Source organism: Leptonychotes weddellii, chromosome 14 (assembly GCF_054177405.1).
Source record: "Leptonychotes weddellii isolate Sample4059 chromosome 14, ASM5417740v2, whole genome shotgun sequence".
Taxonomy (NCBI): Eukaryota; Metazoa; Chordata; class Mammalia; order Carnivora; family Phocidae; genus Leptonychotes; species Leptonychotes weddellii.
Window position 1 is genome coordinate 6,129,064 of NC_138382.1, and position 23,081 is coordinate 6,152,144.

The following is a 23,081-nucleotide window of genomic DNA, read 5'->3' on the forward strand; positions in this document are numbered from 1 at the left end:
CCACCAACTAATCTTTGTGAAAAACATTAGAAAAGAGGAGCCCAAGTTCCCTGGACTTCATTGAGTTCTAGCCTAATTCGGTGGCCACAAAGGGCAGCCCCATCTGCGTCAGCTACGTGTGCTGCTCCAAACACGGCTGGGGCTGATTCGGAGCTGAGTGTGCTCCCCTAAGGAGGATGAGAGAGAAAGAAGAGAGAGAACAAGGGAGAATAAAAGAAAGAGGAAAAAGGAAAGAAAAATATTAATTATATCTGCACAGCCACGATCATGACCTTCATTTTGATTCTTGACGTGATGACAACCATATTTGTAGCTGGTGCAGCCGTGATACTAATTAGAATGGAAACATAGCACTTTTGATAAACTTCCTCTTTGAGAAGGTTTATTTAATTTCACTTTACAGTCTCAGTCCAAACACCTACAGACAGGCTGGGGGTTGTATGGATTTGATTGGATGATAGAGTGGCCTTTTTCTGGCTCCCACTATCACTTTGGGAAAAATTAACCTTCACCGAGTAAGCCGTGCCATAAAACTATGCTTCTCAAGCCATGTGTCGGGGAAGACTAGGTGTTTTTTTCTTTTTTTTCTTTTTACATTTTAAGCCACTGTACATGAACCTGTCCATGACTGGTTTCACCCGAAGTTTTTGATAATATTAGACCCAGTGTAAACCCTGTTCAATGAGAATTGAGTGCACAGATCACAGCGATGTCAAACTGCCATATAAGCTTCTAAACACTCTCACCTTATGTACCTGTCTCCTTGAGGGTCAGTAACAGATCATTTGTGAACTGGCACTAGTAGTCTAATAGGCTTCAGTTTCCTTGAGGCAGGAAGGGGGTGGGAGCACATTTAGGGCTGAAGATACTTTGAGTCTCTAACCTCTTGTAGGCTACACTCTGTCTCATCACCTTCCTTCCCCTTATCCCTTGTCGTACAGAAAACCTAAAGTTCAAGCTCAGGATTGCATGTAGCTTTCAGAGGCAACGCTACCTGTATGGACCATACCACCCAGCATGTCTCTGAACATAAAGAGGGTTTTGGAGAAGATCTGAGACTTACTTAAGGGCAGTACTTCACCCAGAATCCTGAGTTGTTGGCAGCCTTTGCATGTTTAGGGACAAACGCAAACATTTCCTTGGTGACATTCTTTCAGGATCTGATGGCCATGCTAGCAGGCTCACTGTAGATTCTGCTCCCAGGATCTCTTTGGAAAGCAAGGGAAAATAGAATGGAGATATGTTTAGATTCAATGTTCTGAACAGTTGCAATGCCTAATGCTGTGTTGGGAACTGCATAGAACTCAAGCTAAAAATGAGCACTGGTTCTTGACTACCAGGAGTTTTAGAATCTAAAATAAACAGCGTAGCTAGCTGAAACTGAGTGTTGTACCAGATAAGGACTGGGCACTTTCAAAAACTTCTGAGTATGTTTTTAAAAAGGATTTCATCAACTGGAGTTCAGTATAAAAATGGTTTCTTCTATAAGCCTACATACTTTGTATTCAAATTTATTGAGGTATAGTCTATACATTTTAGAAAGATATATCCTTTTAAATAGACAGTCCAAGCTGTATACACTCATGACATCATTGGCCCAAACAAGATACAGAAAAGCACTCTCATCACCCCCAGAAGTTTCCTCGGGCCCCTTGGTGATCCATTCTTCACTCAGCCAGTGATCCTAGGCAACCACTGATTCTGGGTTTTCTCACTGCAGATTTAGTTTACATTTTCTAGAATTTTAAATAAATGGTATCTTGTAGCATATACCCTTTTGTGTCTGGCTTCTTTCACTGCTGTAATTATCTCGAGATTCTTCCGTGGTGTTGTGTGTATCTATATAGTTCATTCCTTTACAATGTTGAATAGTATTTCATTCTGTGGATACAACCCATTTTATTTATCCACTTTCCTGTCAGTTACTGACTACTGTGAATAAAACAGCCATGAACATTTGTGTACAAGTCTCAGTGTGGACATATGTTTGCATTTCTCCTGGGCAAATACTTGGGAGTAAAGTGTGTGGGTCATTTGGTAAGTATATGTTAAATTTTTTAAGAAATCAGGACAGGGCATTTTTGCTAACTTCAGCTACCAGGGAATGCATACACATTTGCATTTTGGAATGTTTAATTTTTCTACATAAATGCATAGAACCAGGTTGGGGGGGAGGTAAAGATATTCTGTAAAAATGCATACTGAAATGTGCTTTTATAGAAGAGACTCTCAGGACAGGGAAAAATTTGAGATACGAATGGAATAATTTCTAGTCATATAGATGTGAAGCCAAGTACAGGGCCTGGGGCTTGAGCGCCACCATTTCCTGACTGTGTGACTTGGCCCGGGCGCTCACCCTTTGTGAGTTCTCCACTTGCTTATCTTTGAAATGAGGTTGATAGTAGTGGGATGGCCTTTTAGAGGGTTACTGTAAGAATTGAATGAGCAAGACCTTGTAATGGTCTTAGCACAGTGCCTCGCCATAGCAAGTCCTCAGACCTGAAGTTGGCGCCATCTTGGTCGTATTTAAGCAGGTATCTTTTTTTTTTTTTTTTTTTTTTAAGATTTTATTTATTTGACAGAGACACAACGAGAGAGGGAACACAAGCAGGGTAAGTGGGAGAGGGAGAAACATTGAGCCTGATGCGGGGTTTGGCCCCAGGATCCTGGGATCATGACCTGAGCCAAAGGCTGACTTAAGCAGGTATCTTAAGCAAACCCTCTGGGAAGTGCCTAAGCTGCATGGGAGACCAAAAAAAACTGAACTGCTGTCCAACATGTTTTGTTTGTGATTGGATGTATCCAGTGGCTACTCTTTGGCTAGGCAGTGCACCAAAGTCACTGTTTGGGGAACTTCAAACTGTAGAAACATGTTGTTCCAGATGAACTGAAAAGACTTCGTTCATTTGTGAATTACCCATGAGAAGGCCAGCTAATCACATGCTTAGTTCAGGAAAATGTACAGTTTGACAAGTGCTTCAGCAGGCTGTTTCTGACAGAAAACCGGAGGCTTCTTAGAGCCAGCTCAGGGAAGTCTCTAGGCCCTTGAGTATGTGTTGTTAGAAATGAGGAAACAGCCTATGTTAAATGCAGTGTTATGTTAATTAAAAATGAAATTCTAGGGGCGCCTGTGCGGCACAGTCGGTTAAGCATCTGACTCTTGATTTCGGCTCAGGTCATGATCTCAGGGTCATGAGATCGAGCCCCATGTTGGGCTCTGAGCTCAGTGGGGAGTCTGCTTGAGATTCTCTCTCCGCCTTTCTCTGACCCTCCCGCTTGTTCTCTGTCTCTCTCTCAAATAAATAAATAGAACTTTTAAAAAATGAGATTCTAACTTAAATTGTTGAACAGAAGTTTGACTAGGGCACAGTGGATGCTTGCATTTGCAAAGGACAAGATGAACAGTGGGAAGTTACCCAAGGCTTGAAGTAACTTCATATGAGGCAGATTTGGAGCTATGGATTGTGATAACCACTGTAGTTGGTGCAGTTTTGTGTAGAGGTTAGAATCATTAGGTAAGTTTGGCTAGGAGAGCTTTTGCAGAGAATAGAGAAATTTCTTACCTAGTTGCATCAAAACAACACGTAAAATGTTATAATCACATAAAAACGGATGTGGATTAGTAATTCTGGTTTGTTCTTTGATGGCCTGCATTATCTATTTTGAACCATCCTCGAAACTTGATCTTTATTCCTAACATAGTAAAGGCTAGTACATATATTCTAGTGTAGCAGAGCATGGTGTTCATAGATTACATATCATATAGTAATAATAGAGTATGCTTAGGTAATAGTCTCAGAAACTTCTGTGCCTTTCAGCGACTTAACAAGGATTGCAGGTGCCCGTTCCCTTTACTCTTGAACAAGCTCTGCTCCAGAGCTGCGTCTTCGTCAACCCCCGAGGCTGCTGCTTTCTCTAGTGCACAGAAATCTCTGAGCTGCTCTATTTTTGGCACGACAGGCAGGTGGAGGTTGATTTGTGGTGCGTGTTACCGCGGCTGTGATCAGGAGATGCATGACCACCATCATTTGCTTCCATCAGGGTGACAGCAAGAGAGAATTCAAAATGAATCCACCACGTGTGCTGCTGCTAATTATTGGCTTTGTTTGGTGCAGCTCGGCACTAATTCTCAGGATAGCAGACATTTGTAAGCAGACGCCATGTAAATGACTGGGAGAAGTCTAAAAAGTGTCTCATAGCTGGAAGCCCAGGCTTCCTGGAAAAGTTACTTAGTTTCAAGATTAAAGCCAAGGTGGCAGAATCCATGTTACCAAGTACAGCTTTTCGAAAACCAGGCTTCTCTGCTAGGAAACCAAGGGTGGGTGACATCCCTCGGATTGCCCAGGTGTCTGGGTGCGGTGTGTGCGTAAACAGACAATGGCACACTCGGATCGCGAGGGCCTTGACAGAGCGCCAGGCCTTGCAAGGAAGAACTGCAGCGTCCTCCCAGCACGCAAGCCTCTGGTGTGCCGTCTGAACAACGGGCAAACGGACCTGCCCCTCCCAGCCCACACTGTCCACGGGGCCCCTACTTCTTTCCTCCTGCATGCAAGACTCGCCTCTGACTCAGCGTCCTCACACTGGCTGTTCCCTCTGTCTGGAGCTCTCTTGTCCCGCCATCTGCTGACTCTCACCTCCTCCAAGGCTTTGCTCAGTTGTCACCTTCTTCATGAAATCTCTTCCTATCACCTTATTTAAAATGGCAGCCCACGCACCCTTCCCTGACCCCCACTCTGCCCATCCCCTTACCCTGCTCTGCTCTGTTTTCTGCAGCATGCTATAACATGCACTCCTTTATTATATATTATTATGACTCCTGCTCATTGTTGGCCTTCCCTCCCCAGACCCCTCCCTGAGGCAGAGTTCTTCGCTGCATTGGTCACTGATGGGGCCAAGTGACATCTAACAGACACTCAGTAAACGTTTGCTAAGTGAGCGAATTCGTGTTATGAGCGCAGGGAGGAAAAATATGCGGGGTAGTAAGGTTGCCAGACTCTGACCTTGTGTGATTTAATCCAAGAGACCCGCACGCGGGGCCTGTTCTTGTCTCGTTCTTTGCTAGATGTGTGATGTCAGGCAAATGAAGGAAACTTCTGGGCCAGGGTTACCCTGAGAGTGCTTCTGAGAGACAAAGAAGTCACAAATGTGAAAGCACTGTTTAAACATCCCGTATAAACTTCGATCCTTTGTTATTGAGTTTTAGTGTCTTGAAGAGCCCAGATTATTTATATCTTCACCTGATTCTTAAACTCCGTCCTTTGCTGCATTTAAGGAATCGAACCAGCACTTACTGCCAGCTAAAGGACGGCGTGCTGGGGCCTTTACCGTCCGCTGCGGGAAGAAACCGCTCTCGCCTCACTCTGTCCTCAGACCGCGAGCCCCCGAGGGGCGCACCCAGGAAGTAGGACAGCCGGCACGTGAACCCCAGCCTGTGTCACTCAAGGATTCTTCACGTTCGCTCCTCTAAGCGAGAAGGCTGATCTTTCCTTTCTTGTCTGGGAACGCTGCTCTCATTAGCTTGCCCCCACGTGTAGTCTGTCCCTCTCACAGGGATCCCCGAGGGGCATGTTCAGCCTCATCGGGGGCGGAGGGGGGAGCTCTTCCCAAGTGTGCGCACCTGCCTCCCCGGGGACCCGGCCTCGCTGCCACAGCTGCCACCAAGGGGACAGTCAGACCCCAGAGCTGAGGGTGGAGGTGATTTGAGAACCTCTCTTTAAGCCGTCCTCGTCTGCTTTTCCCTTCTTTGAGCCCTGAGTCCCAGTCCAGATCCCAGGTACACCTGGGAGCCTGTGAAGCCCCCCTACCTTTTAGTCTGTTGTAATTTAATTCAAAGATGATCAACCGTGACTGAGAAAGAACATCCCAGGTGTTCTTTTAATTCATGAAAAACAACCTGTAGGAGGTGATTCACCTTACTTCCGTCCCCAGTGACTCCTCTTTCAGCTGTGGGTTCCCGGCATGGGGCTGTGCGCTCCCTGGGCTGCCAGAACCGCTCCCAGAGCCGGGACGGGGGAGGGGGGTGAAGAGCACAGCCTGGAACGAGTCTCCACACCTCATCCCCAGCTTGCCTGTGCTCTGTTCAGCATCCCTCCCGGTGAGACCTGACAGAGGCCACTAGCAAGTAGCCAACCTTATTTCCGTTCCAGGCCTCCCTTCGTCCCTCCCCTTCCCCCAGGAGTTTTGCTTCTCTTTCAATCCAAGCATCCAGAAATCACGTTTGTGAAGAAACCCGCAGCACTGAGGTGTCACCATGTTTTACTATTGGAAGCAGGTTCCATGGGGCCGGGGCGAGGCCTGTCCCTGCAGTCGGTGGGGGTGCAGCCGCATTAGAGAAGATGTTACTTGCCGTCATTTTGGTCAGCACATCTCAGTCTGACTGCTGATGTTCCAGTCGCACGTGGAACCGACTGACCTTCCCAGCCATGGGTGCTGCCGAATTTTCTCCATCGGCCTTAGCACCTACCCTTAAATATTGATGAAAGGACACCACTTGGTGAGCACGTACTTTAAGGAGGGGATACTCCTCCTTCTCCTTCCCAGCTTCCCCACTGACTCGCTCTGTCCGCCTGTTCATTCTAAGGGTTCTGTCTGTGCTCGTGACCCTGCCCTACGGGGAATCTCCACACGTTTCGGGGCTGGAGATCTAAACCCTAGCCCGCTTTCACAGACTCTCTCTGATCATCTGCACTCTGGGAAGACTTCGGGGACCACCTCTGCCCAAGGAGATTTCTCCCTTCCCCAAGTGCTCGTCCTCACTCTGTTTCTGTCCCTCCTATTACATTGACATATTGCCTTGTATTACAAGTGTGTGTGCACTGGCCCACAAGTAGACGGCCGGGGCAGTGCACCTTCTGTCTGTCTCACGGTGTCCAGCACCCAGACCGCATCATCGGTCAGTGGAGGAGGTGCACAGTGCCTGCTACTTCCTGCCGCAGAGCGAAGCCTGGTCAAGGCATAGTTAAGCAACGTTTGAGCTGGTTACGGTCACTCCCCTGGAACCAAACCAGCATCTCTCTTCCGTCTCTCCGAGCAAACTTCCTGCCACTGCCCAGAGCCGAGCACGAGGCCAGGCGCTAATAACTGGCCTTCGCAAACATCTGAGTGGTGGTACGGTGGCAAGGAAGCTGGAACAGCTTAGTGGTTTCTGAAGAAGTTGTTAGAGAAGAATAAAGGCCAAGCTGCCTGTTTCATAAGCACCCAGGACCAGATGACAGGCACATGAGGGCTGACTGAATGCTTGTTCCTCGACATTGAAAGCGTTTTGCAATGTGATTGTTCGGTCTGTGGATCGGGTGTCAGAAAATCTCCTGGGCTGCGTCGCCCAAGAGGGAGCCTCCGAGGTTCCTTGTGCCGTTTCAGTGTTTGTGTTCACTCTAGTTATCATCTGATCGGATGCCAGCCGGTAATGGGGTTGTAGTGGCATGCACAACAATGGAGTCCTCAAGGGCTGAGGAAACAGGGCAGGAATGGTGAGTGGCAGAATCCTTAGATGTCTCATTTAATGCTGGGTGATTGAGTGCATCCATGTGCAGGAGGTTTTTCAAGTCGGCAGCGGAGCTGAGCAATTGCAGGAAAACATCAGAGCCTTCTCTGAATGAGGCGGGATGGGTGGGCAAAGGCAATTACTGCAAACAAGCTCCGAAATCTCGAGGCGGAGGAGCGGCATTGTTTTCCAGTGTTGGGAAGCCCCACTGTCACTTCACACGCAGTCTCGTAAAATGCCCCTTTGGCACTTGTGGCCCCATGTATTATGCCGAAGCTCATTCAGGCCCTTTGTTCTGTTCAGGAGTATGTAATTCTTCTTACGTATTTAGTGTGAAGTGGAAATGGGAAAGGAAAGGAATCACAAAACTTAAGGTCCCACTGTCGAAAGAAAAGGAGACAGTTGGGCCAGGAGCTCTTTCTTTTTCAGAAACAATGGGAATTCCAGTAGTTTCTGATTCTTCCTGACTTCATGGTTGACTCCATATAAACTAGCTTCAGATGCGTGAAGCTTTTTGTTGGACCACATTGCTCTGTGGCCGTTGACTTTCTGGGTGAGGGGTAGTTGGGGTCAGCCAGTCATTCACTGCACTCAATTTACTTTGAATGTAATGAACTTCAAGTGGAAAATATGACCAATCTCTGAATTAGTATTTGATGCCTTAACCAGGGAAGAAATGTTATGTGCAGGAAGGTTGTAATTGAACCATGCATTTAATAGCCTACCACAAAACCACCTTTGAATTTGATAGGCATGTATAATTGGGACAGAATTTATCAGCTGTATAGTATTTACCAGAGTCCTATTTATCAAGGCCAGATTGGTTATGCCAGTTCTTGTGGAGAGAAGTCTTTGTTATTGTCGTTGAACTTTGTGGACAGGAAAAAAAAAAAAACAACAACAACGTAACTTTATCTACAGAATGGGGGAAAATGGAGAGAGGGTGTTTTTGGCTTCACAGAAGGTGAAATATTTCAGATAGAACATTGTAATATTTCTAGGGTGGACATGTATAGTCCAGTGCATACGGCAAATGAGAGTTTCCTTTGTCTTTTTTAGGCTGTAAGTATTTTGTGGTTAACATCTGGTTAACTTAACTTGATAGGACAATGACATTCTCTTCCTTTTGTATGAGTTTCCAGAAAAGGCAGTGTGGTGGACAGCTCTGCTGGGACTCAGCCCTGTCCCGTTGGGTCAGTCTCCAGGTCTCCCCTGGGTCTCGGTGCATACATCGGGACTTTGAAGGCACCGGACTGGCTGATTTCTGTATTTGTTTTCTGTGCGCCATAACAAAATATCACAACTGGGTGGCTTAAAACGACAGAATATGACCCTCTCCCAGTTCTGGAGGCTGGAAGTCTGAAATCAAGGTGTTCGCAGGGCCATGATCTCTCTGATAGTTCTGGGGAAAAAATCCATCCTTGCTTCTTCCTAACTGCTTAGTGGTCGCAGGCAGTTCTTGATGTCCTTTGGCTCATGGCTCCATCACTCCAGTTTCTGCCTCTGTTTTCACATGGCCTTCCTCCCTCTGTGTGTTTGTGTGTCTGCGTCTCTCCTCTTACAAGGACACGAGTCAGATTGATTTAGGCCCCATCCTACTCCAGTATGACCTCATCTTAACTAATTAATTACAACTAATTAATTATAAAGATCCTATTTCCAGATAAGGTCACATCTTGAGGTTCCAGGTAGACATGAATTTTGGGGACACTCTTCAACCCAGTACAATTTCTGAAGCCCCCTCTCAGTTTTCTGCTTCAGAGCCTTAGCCTCGTACGATCCTGTCCTCCTGTATTCACAGCCCCACTCTCCGCACGCAGGTCTGAGAAATGTTGTAGGTTCCGTGGAGGCCAAATCCAGGAGTTTATGTTGCCACTGGCAGAGAACGTATCAAAGCTTGCTGGCTGGGAGGAAATGCTGAGTCCGAATGGAAGTCTTCTTGGTTCTTGGGCCCCATGTCGATTCTCTCCTCAAATTTGCCTGCCTTTCATTGCCCTTGGATCTCTGAGAATCATGGGGAGCCCATAAGATACTTTTGCATGAAGAAGGAAAAGGTGTCACCTATGTTTGGGATTTCAGCTCCCATCATCCTTTCACTGGGCATCTGGGCTGAGGACAACCTGCCCAACTGTGTGCTGAGGCCCTGGCCTCTCCCAATTCTTGACCAATGCCTACCTGGACTTGTGCTCATCTGTCTTGCCTTGTCCCTTCACAGTTGGGTCATTCAAGCTTGCATCTGCCTACCTGGTCTGCCTGTGACTATACTCAACCTTGGGGTAATTCTGGATGCAGACTCTTTATCCTCCAGCCTTCCCATTTGCCATCAAGAGATCAAACACCAAGGAGAAAAGCAAAGAGAAAGGTGACCTAATACTTCATATCCACAAAATAACAAGCTAGGAATCGCAGGTCTCAGACCTACCTGTGTTCCATGTTTGATAGGGAAGTCAAATCACATTTAGTGAGAGCCTGTTATGTGCCAGACCCTGTATACAGATTATAAATGTATAAATGTAGACACAGAGTGGGTGTCTTATTCCTGTTAGCGTATGTAAGTACAGAAATCATACAGAAAGTAACAGTGAATCTCCAAGGGCAGGAAATTGATTCTATCATGAGGAAGTGTACTTTGAGTTTTAACATAATTGTTACTGCTTCCTGGGATATTGCGAATAAAAGTTGCAACACTCATCAAAACAGGAAATATACAAGGAAAAACGGAGTCTGCTGTGAAAGTGGTTTCTAAACTTATAGGCTCTTAAAGTCTGTCACCTCGAGTCCATACTGGCTCATCTTCTGCCAAGTGCGGGCGCTGGTGTTTGGAGGATTGAGGACATGGGACATCATGGGCCACCAAAGGACCCAGGATAGTTGACAGACATTACCACACTGTGGGCCAACCTGTCACAGAGAGCTGAAGATTCCCAGAGCACAGCCACATTTTCACTCTATTCCTAGACAGGAAACCCAGGGACAAGATCCAACACATGAATAAGTAGGGGAGGAAAACAAAGTTCAGGAGAAATGGCAGCTGGGGCCCACCAGGTCCCCACATTTCCTGACAGTGCAAAGGGGGACGTAGTCATTTTCACACACACACACACACACACACACACACACAATGTAAGGAGGAGTATTTTTGCACAATAAAGAAACATGAATCTCAATGTCCTCAAGAAATTGTATATCTAAATAGAAACATCAAGAAAAGTTTATATGTTCAGTTCCTTTAGAGAATTACTGCAGACTTAGGAATGATTGTATTGTATTTTATTTTTGCCCAAGACACAGGTGAAAGAAGAAATACAGTATTACCAAAAAGAGTGTGGTTTGCCTAGATTTCTAGTCCCTACATTTGGTGTCCATGATGTGCGTTGGCTTCTTCTCTCCCCGGTGTTCTAGTAACCGTTTGCCGTGGCTGTGTTTGCTCATAGGGCATCTGTGTAGGTGGTCCCGTGCGCCAGGCCCCCAGGGTGGGGGCAAACTTGCCCAGCACTCAGTGGGGCTACAGCCTCTGCGGAGGTATGAACAGGGCATGGGGATAGTGGTTTAGCCCCTGTACTTAGGAAATTGCTCCAAATACATATAAAGGTTAGGAGGGGTTTCGTTGTGTGTTTCAAATATATATATTTTTTTCATTCTCCCCATGATGTTTGCTTTACAGGCAGGCTTTCTGCAAATGGAAGGAAAAAAAAAATCTCAGTGCCTCTAATACTTCCCTCTCTCCTGTCACCTTTCCGACTTCTGCTGCCAAAAGTAATCATTTTTAATGAGAATTCTCAACCATAAAAACCTGACTTTTGAAAGCAGTGCTGGAAAGAGAGACCAATCTCTTGGCGGGTGTGTCAAAACAATATAAAAAAAAAAAAAGTGTTCAGAGCAGATATGCCCAGTTTCCCGTGAATACCTTGAGTTTTCTGAAAGTCCTAGCTGATGAAAAGTGAAGTACGGGAAACATGGTGTCTGGCCCACCCAAACGGAACTCACCAGATGAAAGCAATTTGCCAAAAATCAATTAGAAAATAATGACCATATGGCAACTCCCTCCTAATCGGTGGGGCTGCCTGGACAGGAGATGTGGGCCTAGAGCAGCTCGGTGCGTTATTCACCAGGGAGAGGGGACTCCAGGTTTTTGGCTCTGTCCCCTGCCTGGGCAGCTGTCTCTTCTAGATGCCTTGTGAGTGGGCTTCCTGTCACACCTGGGAGTCAGGGAGCCCTTCGTGCTGCACAGCCCGGCATCTGCTCACTGAGGCCTTGCTCATAGGACCACAGGTCCTCCTCGGCCACCCAGTGCGGCGGGCCTCTCACCAAGACACATCACCCATTTTTTCCTGGTCTTCGGACCTTGCTTCTATTTTCATCTGCCGTTTGACTCTGAAATCCTTAAGGACAGGGAACCTGCTTCCCAACAGACCCCTTCTCTCCCCAGCCTGGGCACAGTGCATCTTACAGAGCAGATCAAGTCAGCGGGTGCTTGCTCCCTTCTCTGGCCCTGGGACTGCTTCATGCAGACTTCGACTCGAGCGCTTTGTGTGCCTGGGCTGCTAGATATTTTTGGGCTCTTCTCTTACTCAGAGATTTGCAAACAAGGTCTCTCAGAGCTTTAGGTTTCTGCAGGTGTGGGAAGGTAAACCAGCTGGGCACACCCTTTCTCCACACACCTGGCCATCTTGAAAAGCTCTACTGTTACCTGTGTTATACTTTGGTATTTTCTTTGGAAATAAAAGTTCTATCGTAGATAGATACATACATACCCAATATTCCTGATGGTAGGATTTTAGTATCTTTTTTTTTTTTAAGTAGGCTCCACACCCAGTGCAGAGCCCAAAGCAGGGCTTGAACTCACAACCCTGAGGTCAAGACCCAAGCTGGTATCAAGAGTCAGACACTTAACCAACTGAACCACCAGGTGTCCCAGGATTTTAGTCTCTTGATCAATTCAGTGGGTTCATAAGTTAGAATTTGGTCTGGAAAAAAGGACCGGCTCTAGATATTTTACGCAGGAAGGGATTTCATACAGGAAGTTATGTCTTACACACCCATTGGACGGGCTGGTGGAGGATGGGTCAGGAAAAACTGCATCTGGCTTCCAAAGATTAGGAGCCTGCAGAAATCAAAATAAACAGCCACAGATGACCTCAATCATTATGGCACCAAAGTAGGGGCTTTGCAGGAGGTCTGGAAGCTGAGGCTCACCTCCCACCTGTCCCCGCACACGGCTCGGGGGGCCTATCCTAGGGGAGAATAACGGCTTCTCCTTCTCTTCTGTTTTTCAAATTGCAGACAGAAGCTTCTCGTAGGCAGACTCTAAACTGGAGCCCTGCCAGTAGGGATTCTGGAAGAATGGAGTATTTCCTGGGCTTCTCTGTGGGAGAGGAATGCCTCCCTTGGGCCAGACACAACACTGAGAGTTTTCCCTGTATGAGATAAATGAACGTTTGGGACCACCTTATAAAGGTGGGTTCTGTTATTACCTTGCTGTTCTATAGCTGAGGACACAGCACAAAGATGGAACGACATGGCCAAAATTACCTGTCTAGCAGATGATGGAGTTGGGATTCAGTTGACCCCAGCCGTCTGAGGGGCCTGACTCTGTTCTTGGCCCTGATACCAGTGGCTTCTTAATTGGGAGTTATCCTGGGGTACAGGGGACATGTCTGGAGATGGTTTGATTGCCACAGCCGGGGGGTTGTTGCTCCTGGAGTCTAGTGGGAAGAGCCCGGGGATGCTGCAGAGCCTCCTGCGGTGCACAGGACAGCCCCCCACGGTGAAGAGTTATCCAACGCGAAATAGCGGCAGTGCTGAGGTGGAGAGCACCTTCTCTGCCGAGCAGGTTGGCAGGGGAAAACTTGAGAGCAGAAGGGGTTTCTTGAGTTACTTAGGGCCTGCCCCTTGAGAGCCTTCTTTGTGTCCTGTGCCCTGGGTCAGAACACCAGCCCCCTCTCCTTCACCCCTCCCCCAGCTCTACAAGGAACTGCTTTTCCCTTTGCAGTGAATCCAGGTGGACCTGGCCAAGGTTCGGGGATGGGGGCGCCCCTCCTGTTCCGGAGACTGCCAGATCCCTTAGTGGCCGGCCCACACTTCTGGTGGTGCCCGGCGTGTTTTTCACATGCAACGCTTTGCCTCTTCCTTCTCCTCCTTGCTCTGTCCAGAGCTGCCAGTCCTTTGCCAAATATAACAGACGTGCCGGGAGCATTCGAACAAACTTCGGCTCCACCGCTGGCTTGCATGAGTGTGCCGCCGCCCCCTTCCCACAAATGACCAGCGTGGAGCTGGGCCCACTCCTGCTCGCTGCTGGGAAGCCCGCTGGAGGGCGGCGGGGCCCGGGGCCCGGGGCCGTGGTGGCAAGGACACCACCCATCTCCTTGAGTGGCAGTTGGCACCTGTCACACGTGTCCTGGTGGCCTCTCCGTTGGAAGTGAGGAGTGATCTGTGCCAGCTGGCTTGTCAGCTGTCCCAATAAACAATGAGCATGAGCCACCTTGTGTCTGCGGCACAGCTGAGGGGCTGTCTCTGCGCACGGGCTGTGCGAGGGAGGTGGGCAGCCTCCTCATGCTCCATATGAGCAATTTCCATTCTGTTGTTTTCTCTCACACATGGTGTGCGGGAACGGCTCTGGAGGGTGGGGTGGAGGAGAGAGAGGGAGAGGGAGAGATGGACTGACTCAGTGTTTTAACTTGGATTCTGTGAGATTCCTCTCTAGGCTCCTCCGTTGTCTTGTGAGCGGCAGGAATGCCACCTGCAATCTCAGAACGCCAAGCCACGGTGATGCTGCAGTGATGAACGCGCTGGCCCGTGGGCGCTGACTCTGCGGTCAAGCGCTTGATCGTGGCGGCGTCACCGCCCTTCTTACCACCATTTCCTCATCTGTAAAATGTAGATACCATCGTTTGGAAACCTTCTTCCAGCTCTAAATGTCATTGGTTTTAGAGTTCAGTTCATAGCATTGAGGCTGGGGCCGGAAGTTTCCAGACCACCAGCCCGTGGCCCTCTTGACTGTGTCCCAGAATTTGCATAAGCAAGCCTGTGGAGCACGTCCTCTGTGAACTGCTCACGGTCTGGATGGACAGATGAATGCAGAGTGCTCTGAGAGTCACCCCGGCCACATAAATCAGTCTTCACCCCCTGTGATAAAAGACGTCAAGTTAAGGATGAGGCAGCTTGTGAAGGTGGAGGGACCCACACAGACTTCTACAGGCCCTGCTCCTTTTATCCAGGGGGTGTGGGGAGTCTGGGTTTTGAACGTACCCTGGGAGCATTCTGGAGCATTCTCCCCCTCTTTACCTAGGACTAGAATACTGCCCACTGCACTCAGGATCACTGCTCGTGTCCGAGGCTGGTGGCAACTTCTAAGCCTGCCTGAAATGCTGAACTTGTCCTGGCCCAGCAGTTCAGAGACACCAGACAAATACATGTGTAGGGCCTACTGTGAGCCAAGCACCATGCTTTGTGCTGGGCCTATGGAAATGACCCTGAGGGATCTCTGGCATGCCCTTCTGAGCCACGGACAAACCAGGCCACACCCCCTCTCAGCCACTCTTGGGCCTTTTATTGTCCATGGACTTTCTAGAGACTGGGACAGTTTGTTAGAGTTAAGTTTAAATAGAATTTAAGCAACTGTGGAACTAGGGACTTTCTTTGGGCTAGTGGAGCCTAGGTGCAGAGGGAGCATGGACATGTGGCCCTGGTGTGTACAGAGAGAAGCACGCTGACAAAAGACCAGCCTTCAGTCCCAAGACCATACGCTGCCTCACCGAGGGCTGGTGTGACACCCCAGGGACATGGGAGGTAGGCAATAGCCCTAAGGAAGTATGTGATTACTACCCGGGTCTTGATATTCCAAAGCAAGAGTACACGTAGATACTTCTTGATTTATATGCAATGGATGTACTTTCTTTTTAATTATATGTGTGTGTGTTATCTTTCTTTTCTGTCTTGTGTCTGTGGACCCATTTGTGCATGCAAGATGTGAATATATTATTGATTTTTCATAGGATCTGAAATTCTACCACTATATAACAGTTCTTAAGGCTTTTTTCTGGAATTGTCAGTGAATCCCCATTGAAATCACAACCACCTCTGGGATTGTTAGTCTCACGCTTCTTTTTTAACTGCTAACTGAGCAGGGATCGAAATATCTCTTAGCGCCGGCAGAGGACAGAGAGGATGGCATCCAGGGACGGTTGCAGCTGGCGCTGGGCTGAAGGAGGGGGCCCTTGAACGAGGAGGAGGGAAAGGGACACAGGGAGTGTTAGCCTGGGGAGCACCAGGGCGGAGGTTGCACCATCCAAAGTTCAGATCTTGGCTGTTTTGCTGTCCAGTCTAGGTTTTTTGCTACGACTACTTAGTCCCCTTAATCCCCTAATCTCAGATGTCCCCTCTCTTTTAGGGGCCCCTGAGGCAGGGCAGCACCCCTCAGCCTCAGGCAGGGCTGAACCAAGCAGTGCAAGACTGTGTTGGGTGCTTGGATTGAAAGCTGGTTTCCTGAGCTTTTCTCCCAGTAGTGCTTTCCTCCAGGAAGATGAGTCAGACTCTTGGTCACGAGGCTTGTTCCCCATAAACAAGAACTTCCAAATGAGTCCCAGGAATGCATCAGGTTACCAGGGTTCATCATTTCATTTTGGCCAACAACAAGGTGCCTTCATGATGCTGGGCCTCGGCTGTAACCTTCTCTTCTTCCCCGGGCAGCTTGGATCCGGAAGGACTTTCTGAAACATCTGTTGCCTCCCAGTGTTTCCCTGGGTCAAGGAGCACCGTTGGGAGTTTTTGATAGACCTTCTGTTTATTCTGATACTCTTTCCTTTAGCCCTTACCATTACTGAAATCAGACTCTGGCCAGAAATGTTGAGCTTTGGAGGAAACAGCATGGGTTTTAGAACCAGCCCACCTGGATCCTAAACCCTAGTTCTATCATTTTCCTGCTCAATAAATGTGGCTAAGTTTTTGCCACCCTCCATGTCTTCATGGGCAGCATGGGCTTGGTGACTCTTAGTTCGTAGGATTGGTCTGAGTACCCATGACTATAGAGTACCAGGCATTTGGTGGTCAAGGAGCATGTGTTGATTCTCCATCCTTTCCCCACCCCTCACCCACAGTCTGCCCTGAGGTCATCACCTGTCTCTCATCTCAGAAATATGCTCAAGGCATGACCTGAATTCAGAGATGACACATTTTTTTATGTTCTGGACTATAGCTAAGTTATATTCTCATAGGCTGGTTTGGCCCTTTGCTCTCTTTCCAAAATTTCCATATGGTTGGTTAAATGTGACTTAGAAATACTCCAATTTTCATGAATCATATAACTGAGTTACAAACCAGTGCTCAGAATAATCTGTACAAGGAGCTTTAATGCCGTTTACCTGTCAGATGAGGAGGGTGAGAGAGAGAATTCACAGCAAAACGACTGACTGTGTAGATCCGGGCAGGAGAATATGCATTCTCCCAAATTATTTTGGCAGCTTTTGTGGAAAGTCTTTTGAAAGCAGGGAAGAGAGGAAGGTAGCTGACATGTTCTCTTCCCATAGTAGCTGGGAATTGAGCAGTGAAGCGGCAGGCAGGAAGGACCCGTGTGGGCCTGTCCATGCGCACGTATCCCCCACTTGAATCTTTGTCCCCTCTCCCATTTCTGCTCATCCTGAACGTCTTCAAACCACAGTAGTACTATACTAATTCACCAAATGGCTAACAGACACCTGCATGGAAGAAAAATCCCAGATAGAAGCCCCAGACAGAATTGGTTGCCTAACACATGTATGTTCTTTCTCTTCTGGACAAGAAGCTCATACAGATATATTTCAGTATCTTCTGTGACAGTATCATTCCCTTGTATATGCATCTACCGCTGTGAATCCAGCCATTCTACTCTTGCCACGTGTTAAGGTTATTTTCAGGTTGTTTTGCTCTTAACGGTGTTTGACTGAAAATAATCATAATAATAGCTAGCATTTCTACGGTACTTAATACCTGCTGGCCCAAGGCCTTTGCAAGTATAATTAGTTCTCTCAACACGTCTGTGAGGTGGGTACTATGCTTCGCCCCACTTTATTGATGAGCAAACTGAGGAATAGCGATCCAAGAAGCCCAGGATGGTAGAAGTAGGAAGAAGTAAAATTTGAACTCAGACCTTCTGGGTGCTTGGATTGAAAGCTGGTTTCCTGAGCTTTTCTCCCAGTAGTGCTTTCCTCCAGGAAGATGAGTCAGACTCTTGGTCACGAGGCTTGTTCCCCATAAACAAGAACTTCCAAGTGAGTCCCAGGAATGCATCAGGTTACCAGGGTTCATCATTTCATTTTGGCCAACAACAAGGTACCTTCATTTTTTTTAATCCATCCAGCAGCGTTGCTCCTGAGGCCGTGCTCTGATCCACTCGCCTGTGCTGTCACCTATTAGCCTTTTGTGTGTGCGAGGATGTATTTGTGGATATATCTGTGCATGAATGGCAAGACATACTTTTATTGTGTAGCAGCAGCTTAAATTCTTAGCAGTGATATTCTTATGTAAAGGGTGGGTGCATTTGAAATTTTGATACTTATTGCCAAATTGCCTGCCCCACTCCAACCCCCCAAAATAGAATGCACCAATTTACTCTCTGACAACAGTTGTTTTCAAGACATATTTTGCAGTGCTAGGTGCCACAGAGAATACTGAATGCAGAAGTGACACAAAAATGTGTGAAGGTGGGAGCTGGAGTTTGAATGTTTCTGATGACAGTTGGAGTAGATGGGAGGATTTACCACTGGGAGCATTGAGATTTCAGAGGGCTAGTTCAGAGCCTGTATATGGAGGACCTGTGAATTTTAATTCTACCTTGACTTTGCTGTGATTCTTTGGGAGGGTTCCTTTACTTCATTGATTCATTCAGTCTCATTTTAAATTTATGTCATCAGACATACAATGCCTGAGAGCCAGGACTCAAATCTAAGTGTATTCAAAAATTCATATTCTAAGTCTAGTAGAACAAGGTTACTGATGGGTATCTCACGGGGTCATGGCAAGGATCAAAGGGATTAACATGCAAGGAGCACACAGTATCTGCTCGGTACAGTAGTCTGCATCTCTTTCAGGTGCTGTCTGAAACCCCACAGCCCATCAGCAGTGCCCCCTTTTCCAGTATCCTCCCCCCAATCCCCGGACCAAGAGACCTGTGCAATGGACTGCTCTCCCTGGACGTGCTACACGGACTTGCTCAGAGACACAGAACTTCCCCAAACTCAACTCGGCCTGTAGACCAGCATTTCCAGTCTTCCAAACCACGGAAAATCCTGTTCACACTACAGTGTTTGTCCGGGTTCTCCTTTAATCCTTCATCTCACTAGCTGTTAACTCATTCTCCAGCCTTGTCTCCAAAGACATTTTTGGTGTTTGTGGAGGAATTTGAGTAATTCAGGTATTAAAGTCCTCCCACTACCCCTCACTTCCATCCTGCCTTATTTCTTCACTTGAAACAGCCCTGCTTTGTTGACCTATCAAAATGTCAAGGACTCTTTTCTTGCTTCACACCTTGGTCTGGTCTTCAATCCATCAATAAAAGGGAGGGTGGTTTTTTTTTTTTAAAGACTTTTTTTTTTTTTTAAAGATTTTATTTATTTATTTGAGAGAGAGAATGAGAGAGAGAGAGAGAGCATGAGAAGGGGGAGGGTCAGAGGGAGAAGCAGACTCCCCGCCGAGCAGGGAGTCCGATGCGGGACTCGATCCCGGGACTCCAGGATCGTGACCTGAGCCGAAGGCAGTCGCTTAACCAACTGAGCCACCCAGGCACCCGGGTGTTTTTTTTTTTTTTTTAATTGAAGTATATTAGTTCAGTATACTAATAGCAATATTATATTAGTTTTAAGTATACCACATAGTGATTCAACAATTCTGTGTATTATACAATGATCACCATGAGAAGCGTAGTCACCATACATGTTATTACAATATTATTGAATCTGTTCCCTATGCTGTACTTTTCTTCCCCGTGACTTATTTGTCTTAGAACTGGAAGTCTGTACCTCTTATTCCCCTTCACCTGTTTTGTTCATCCTCCTAGTCCCTCACCTCTGGCGACCACCAGTTCTGTGTATCTATCAGTCTCTTACTGTTTTATTGTTTGTTCATTTATTTTGTTTTTTAGATTCCATATAAGTGAAATCATAGGGCATTTGTCTTTCTCTGACTGGCTTATTTCACTTAGCATAATACCCTCTAGGTCCATCCATGTTGTTGCAAATGGCAAGATCTCATTCTTTTTATGGGTGAATAATACTCTGCTGTATGTACAGCACATCTTCTTTATCCATTCATCTCCCAAAGGACACTGGGTTGCTTCCATGTCTTGGCTATTGTAAATAATGCTGCAAGAAACATAGGGGTGCACATATCTTTTCAAATGAGTGTTTTCATTTTCTTTGGGTAAATAACCCAGCAGTGGAATTAATGGATTGGATGGTATTTTTATTTTTATTTTTTTGAGGAACTGCCATATTGTTTTCCATTGTGACTTTGCCAGTTTACATTCCCACCAACAGTGTAGGAGGGTTCTCTTTTCTCCACATCCTCACCAGCACTTATTTCTTGTCTTTTTGCTAGCAGTCATTCTGACTGGCGTGAGGTGGTATCTCATGGTTTTGATATGCATCTCCCTGATGATTAGTGACGTTGAGCATCTTTTCATGTGTCTGTTGGCTGTCTGTGTATCTTCAATAAAAATGTCTATTCAGGTCTTCTGGCCATTTTTAAGTGGATTTTTTGTGAGGTTTTTTGTTGTTGTTATATGAGTTTTTTATATATTCTGGATATTAACCCCTTACTGGATATATTGCTTGCAAATATTTTCTCCCATTCAGTAGGTTTTCTCTTTGTTTTGTTGATTGTTTCCTTTGCTGTGCAAAAGTTGGTTTTATGTAGTCCCAATAGTTCATTTTTTCTTTTGTTTCCCTTGTCTATGGAAACATTTCCAGAAAAATGTCGCTAAGGCTAATGTCCAAGAGTTTACTGCCTGTGATTTCTTTTAGGAGTTTTATGGTATTAGGTCACACATTTAGGTCATTTTTGTGTATGGTGTAAGAAAGTGGTCAGTTTCATTCTTTTGCAGGTAACTGTCCAGTTTTCCCAACACCATTTGTTGAAGAGACTGTCTTTTCCCCTTTGTGTATTCTTTTTTTTTGTTTTAATTATTTATTTGACAGATTGAGAAAGAGAGAGAGAGAGCACAATCAGGGGGAATGGCAGGCAGAGGCAGAGGGAGAAGCAGGCTCCCCGCAGAACAAGGGAAGCCCGATGTGGGACTCGATCCCAGGACCCCAGGATCACAACTTGAGCCGAAGGCAGTTGCTTAACCAACTGAGCCACCCAGGCACCCCCCCCTTTGTATATTCTTGCCTCCTTTGTCATAGATTAATTGACCATATAAGCATGGGTGTATTTCTGGGCATTTTTTCCATTCTATTGATTTGTGTGTCTATTCTTGTGCAAGTACCATACTGTTTTGATGACTTTAGCTTTGTAATACAGTTTGAAATCTGGGATTATGATTCCTCCAGATTTGTTCTTCTTTCTCAAGAGTGCTTTGGTTATTTGGGGCCTTTTATGGTTCCATATGAATTTTAGGATTATTTTAGTTCTGTGAAAACTACTACTGGTATTTTGGTAGAGATTGCATTGAATCTATAGATTGCTTTGGATTAAATAGACATTTTCACATTAATAATTTTTCTAATCTATGAGCATGGAAAAGGATGGGTGTTTTTGCTCATTTTTTTAAATCTATTCTCTCATTCCCCCCAAAAAACGTGTAATTCCCCTTTTACATCCCGTAACATTATTTATTAATGTCTGAGCTTCACAAGGACAAGAACTGGGATTTCTCCTTGTCTCTGTTCCTAGTACTGTGCCTGTCTTTGAGTAGGCTGTCCACATAGGTTGTGACTTCAGCCTCTAAATGTTTTGGTACACTCGGACACCACCACAGTAAGAATCATTATAAATGGAGTGTTCTAATGACAAGGCTCATTTTAGATCTCTGCCCTAGCCACAAAAGATTTACCAAAGAACCTTAAAAGATCTCAAATCTTATGAGATATTCCATGATATGAGCACCAGAGACAATTTTAGAAATTTGCTAGAGTTGTTTCCTTCCCAGAACAAGCTTCGATCTCCTTTGACATTGATTTCCTCTAGACAGTTCACAGTGATCCAGATTATTGCTCTGGGAATTTTATGTTATGTGTCATGTCCAGAACATTTTATTTGTAACCTCCTTTGGAATGCTTTGAGTTGATTTGGTGTTCAGGTTTGCAGAATGGCGATGGGGAGACTTAGAGATGTTACATTCATGTCAGAAGGAATGATTGAGTGCTTGAAAGACTCCACTTGATTGTCACTGCAAGTTCTTCAATGTGTATTTAATAACATGTGATTCTGTGAGACCCAGGTGATGAAGGTGGATGTTTCTATTCTCCAGCATTTCTTTCTCAGTGTGCAGTTGGAGAGCAGTGACTGAAGTCCAGGTTTGAGTTGCTTCCTTCTCTCCTTCCCTCCTTGCCCCCTTTCTCCTGTTCTCCCCTGCTCTCTCTTCCTTTCCCCCTCCCTCCCACTCCCTCTCTCTGTCTCATTCTTATTTTCTTTATTTCTTTTCTTTTTATACATAGCAGTGCATAAAACTATGTGCTAAGGAGGATCCTGTTATATTTTCCGAAGCCTCAGTGATCCGGTTGCTTGTGGTTCAAGGGGCTACCAGAGAGAGGTCATGTATTCGTTGGGTGTGCTTTCAGCTGCAGGTAACACCAGACCACACAGCCGTGGCTTCAGCAAAGGAGCTGTGGTCCTCATGAGACCAGAAGCTTCTGGCAATAGGCAGTTATTGGCTTTGGCTCCATGACTCAGCAATACCAGAGCCTGTCTTTGTCATTCTCTTGGTTTTTTGCTCATGATAGTAAGACGGCGACTGCAGGTCTAACCACCACCACTCCTTTTCAAGGTATGGGGAGGGAAATGGTCACACTGGTCACATCTTCCCCTTTTTATAGGAAAGCAGATTTTTCTCACACTTTCTCTTTTACCCAGCAAACATCCATAGATACCTCGTCTTCCAGTACTGGGTCATGTTACCATCCCTCCTGGCAAGAAAGTCTGGGGAAGACTGTTTGATTTTCTAGCCACCGCAGTATGAGGCAGCGAGGAAGTGAGTTGCAAAGGGCTTCAGGGTAACTAATCAGCAGCATCTGCCACAGCCAACAAAGATCACGTAAATCCACATCACACCAGAGTACAATGAGATAACCAGTGAGGCATGAAGATCCTTTCAGATGAGAGAATTGAGTATTTGCAGGGCTCAGAACAATGCTGGGGCAAGATAACGCATACAGGGATAAAGTCTAAAATGAGGAGATTCGTTTTCTGTTGCTGCTATAACACTTATCACAAAATTCGTTGCTTCAAACAATACATATTTATCATGTTACATTTCTGGAGATCAGAAATCCAAAAGGTGTTTTAGTGGGCCTCCTGGGTGAAAGTCAGCAGGGCCTGTTCCTTCTGGGAGCTCTGACGAGACAATCTCTTTCCTTGCCCTTTTCAGTTTTATAGAGGCCACCAGCATTCCTTGGCTTGTGGTGCATTC

At 46.3% G+C, this 23,081-nt stretch overlaps 1 protein-coding gene across 7 annotated transcripts in view; it reads left to right on the forward strand.

The window, feature by feature from the left end:
- The window catches only part of GLIS3 (GLIS family zinc finger 3), a 445,030-nt gene that overhangs the window by 242,910 nt on the left and 179,039 nt on the right, over positions 1-23,081 (forward strand). The window contains exon 5 of one of the 7 annotated variants that reach the window (XM_081802775.1): positions 18,594-18,976. The exons of the other annotated variants lie outside the window; for them this stretch is intronic. Within the exon in view, the coding sequence (XP_081658901.1) occupies positions 18,594-18,782 (189 nt within the window). The 3' untranslated portion in view covers positions 18,783-18,976. Of the gene's footprint in view, positions 1-18,593; positions 18,977-23,081 lie in introns of those variants that run through there. 7 annotated transcript variants of the gene reach the window in all.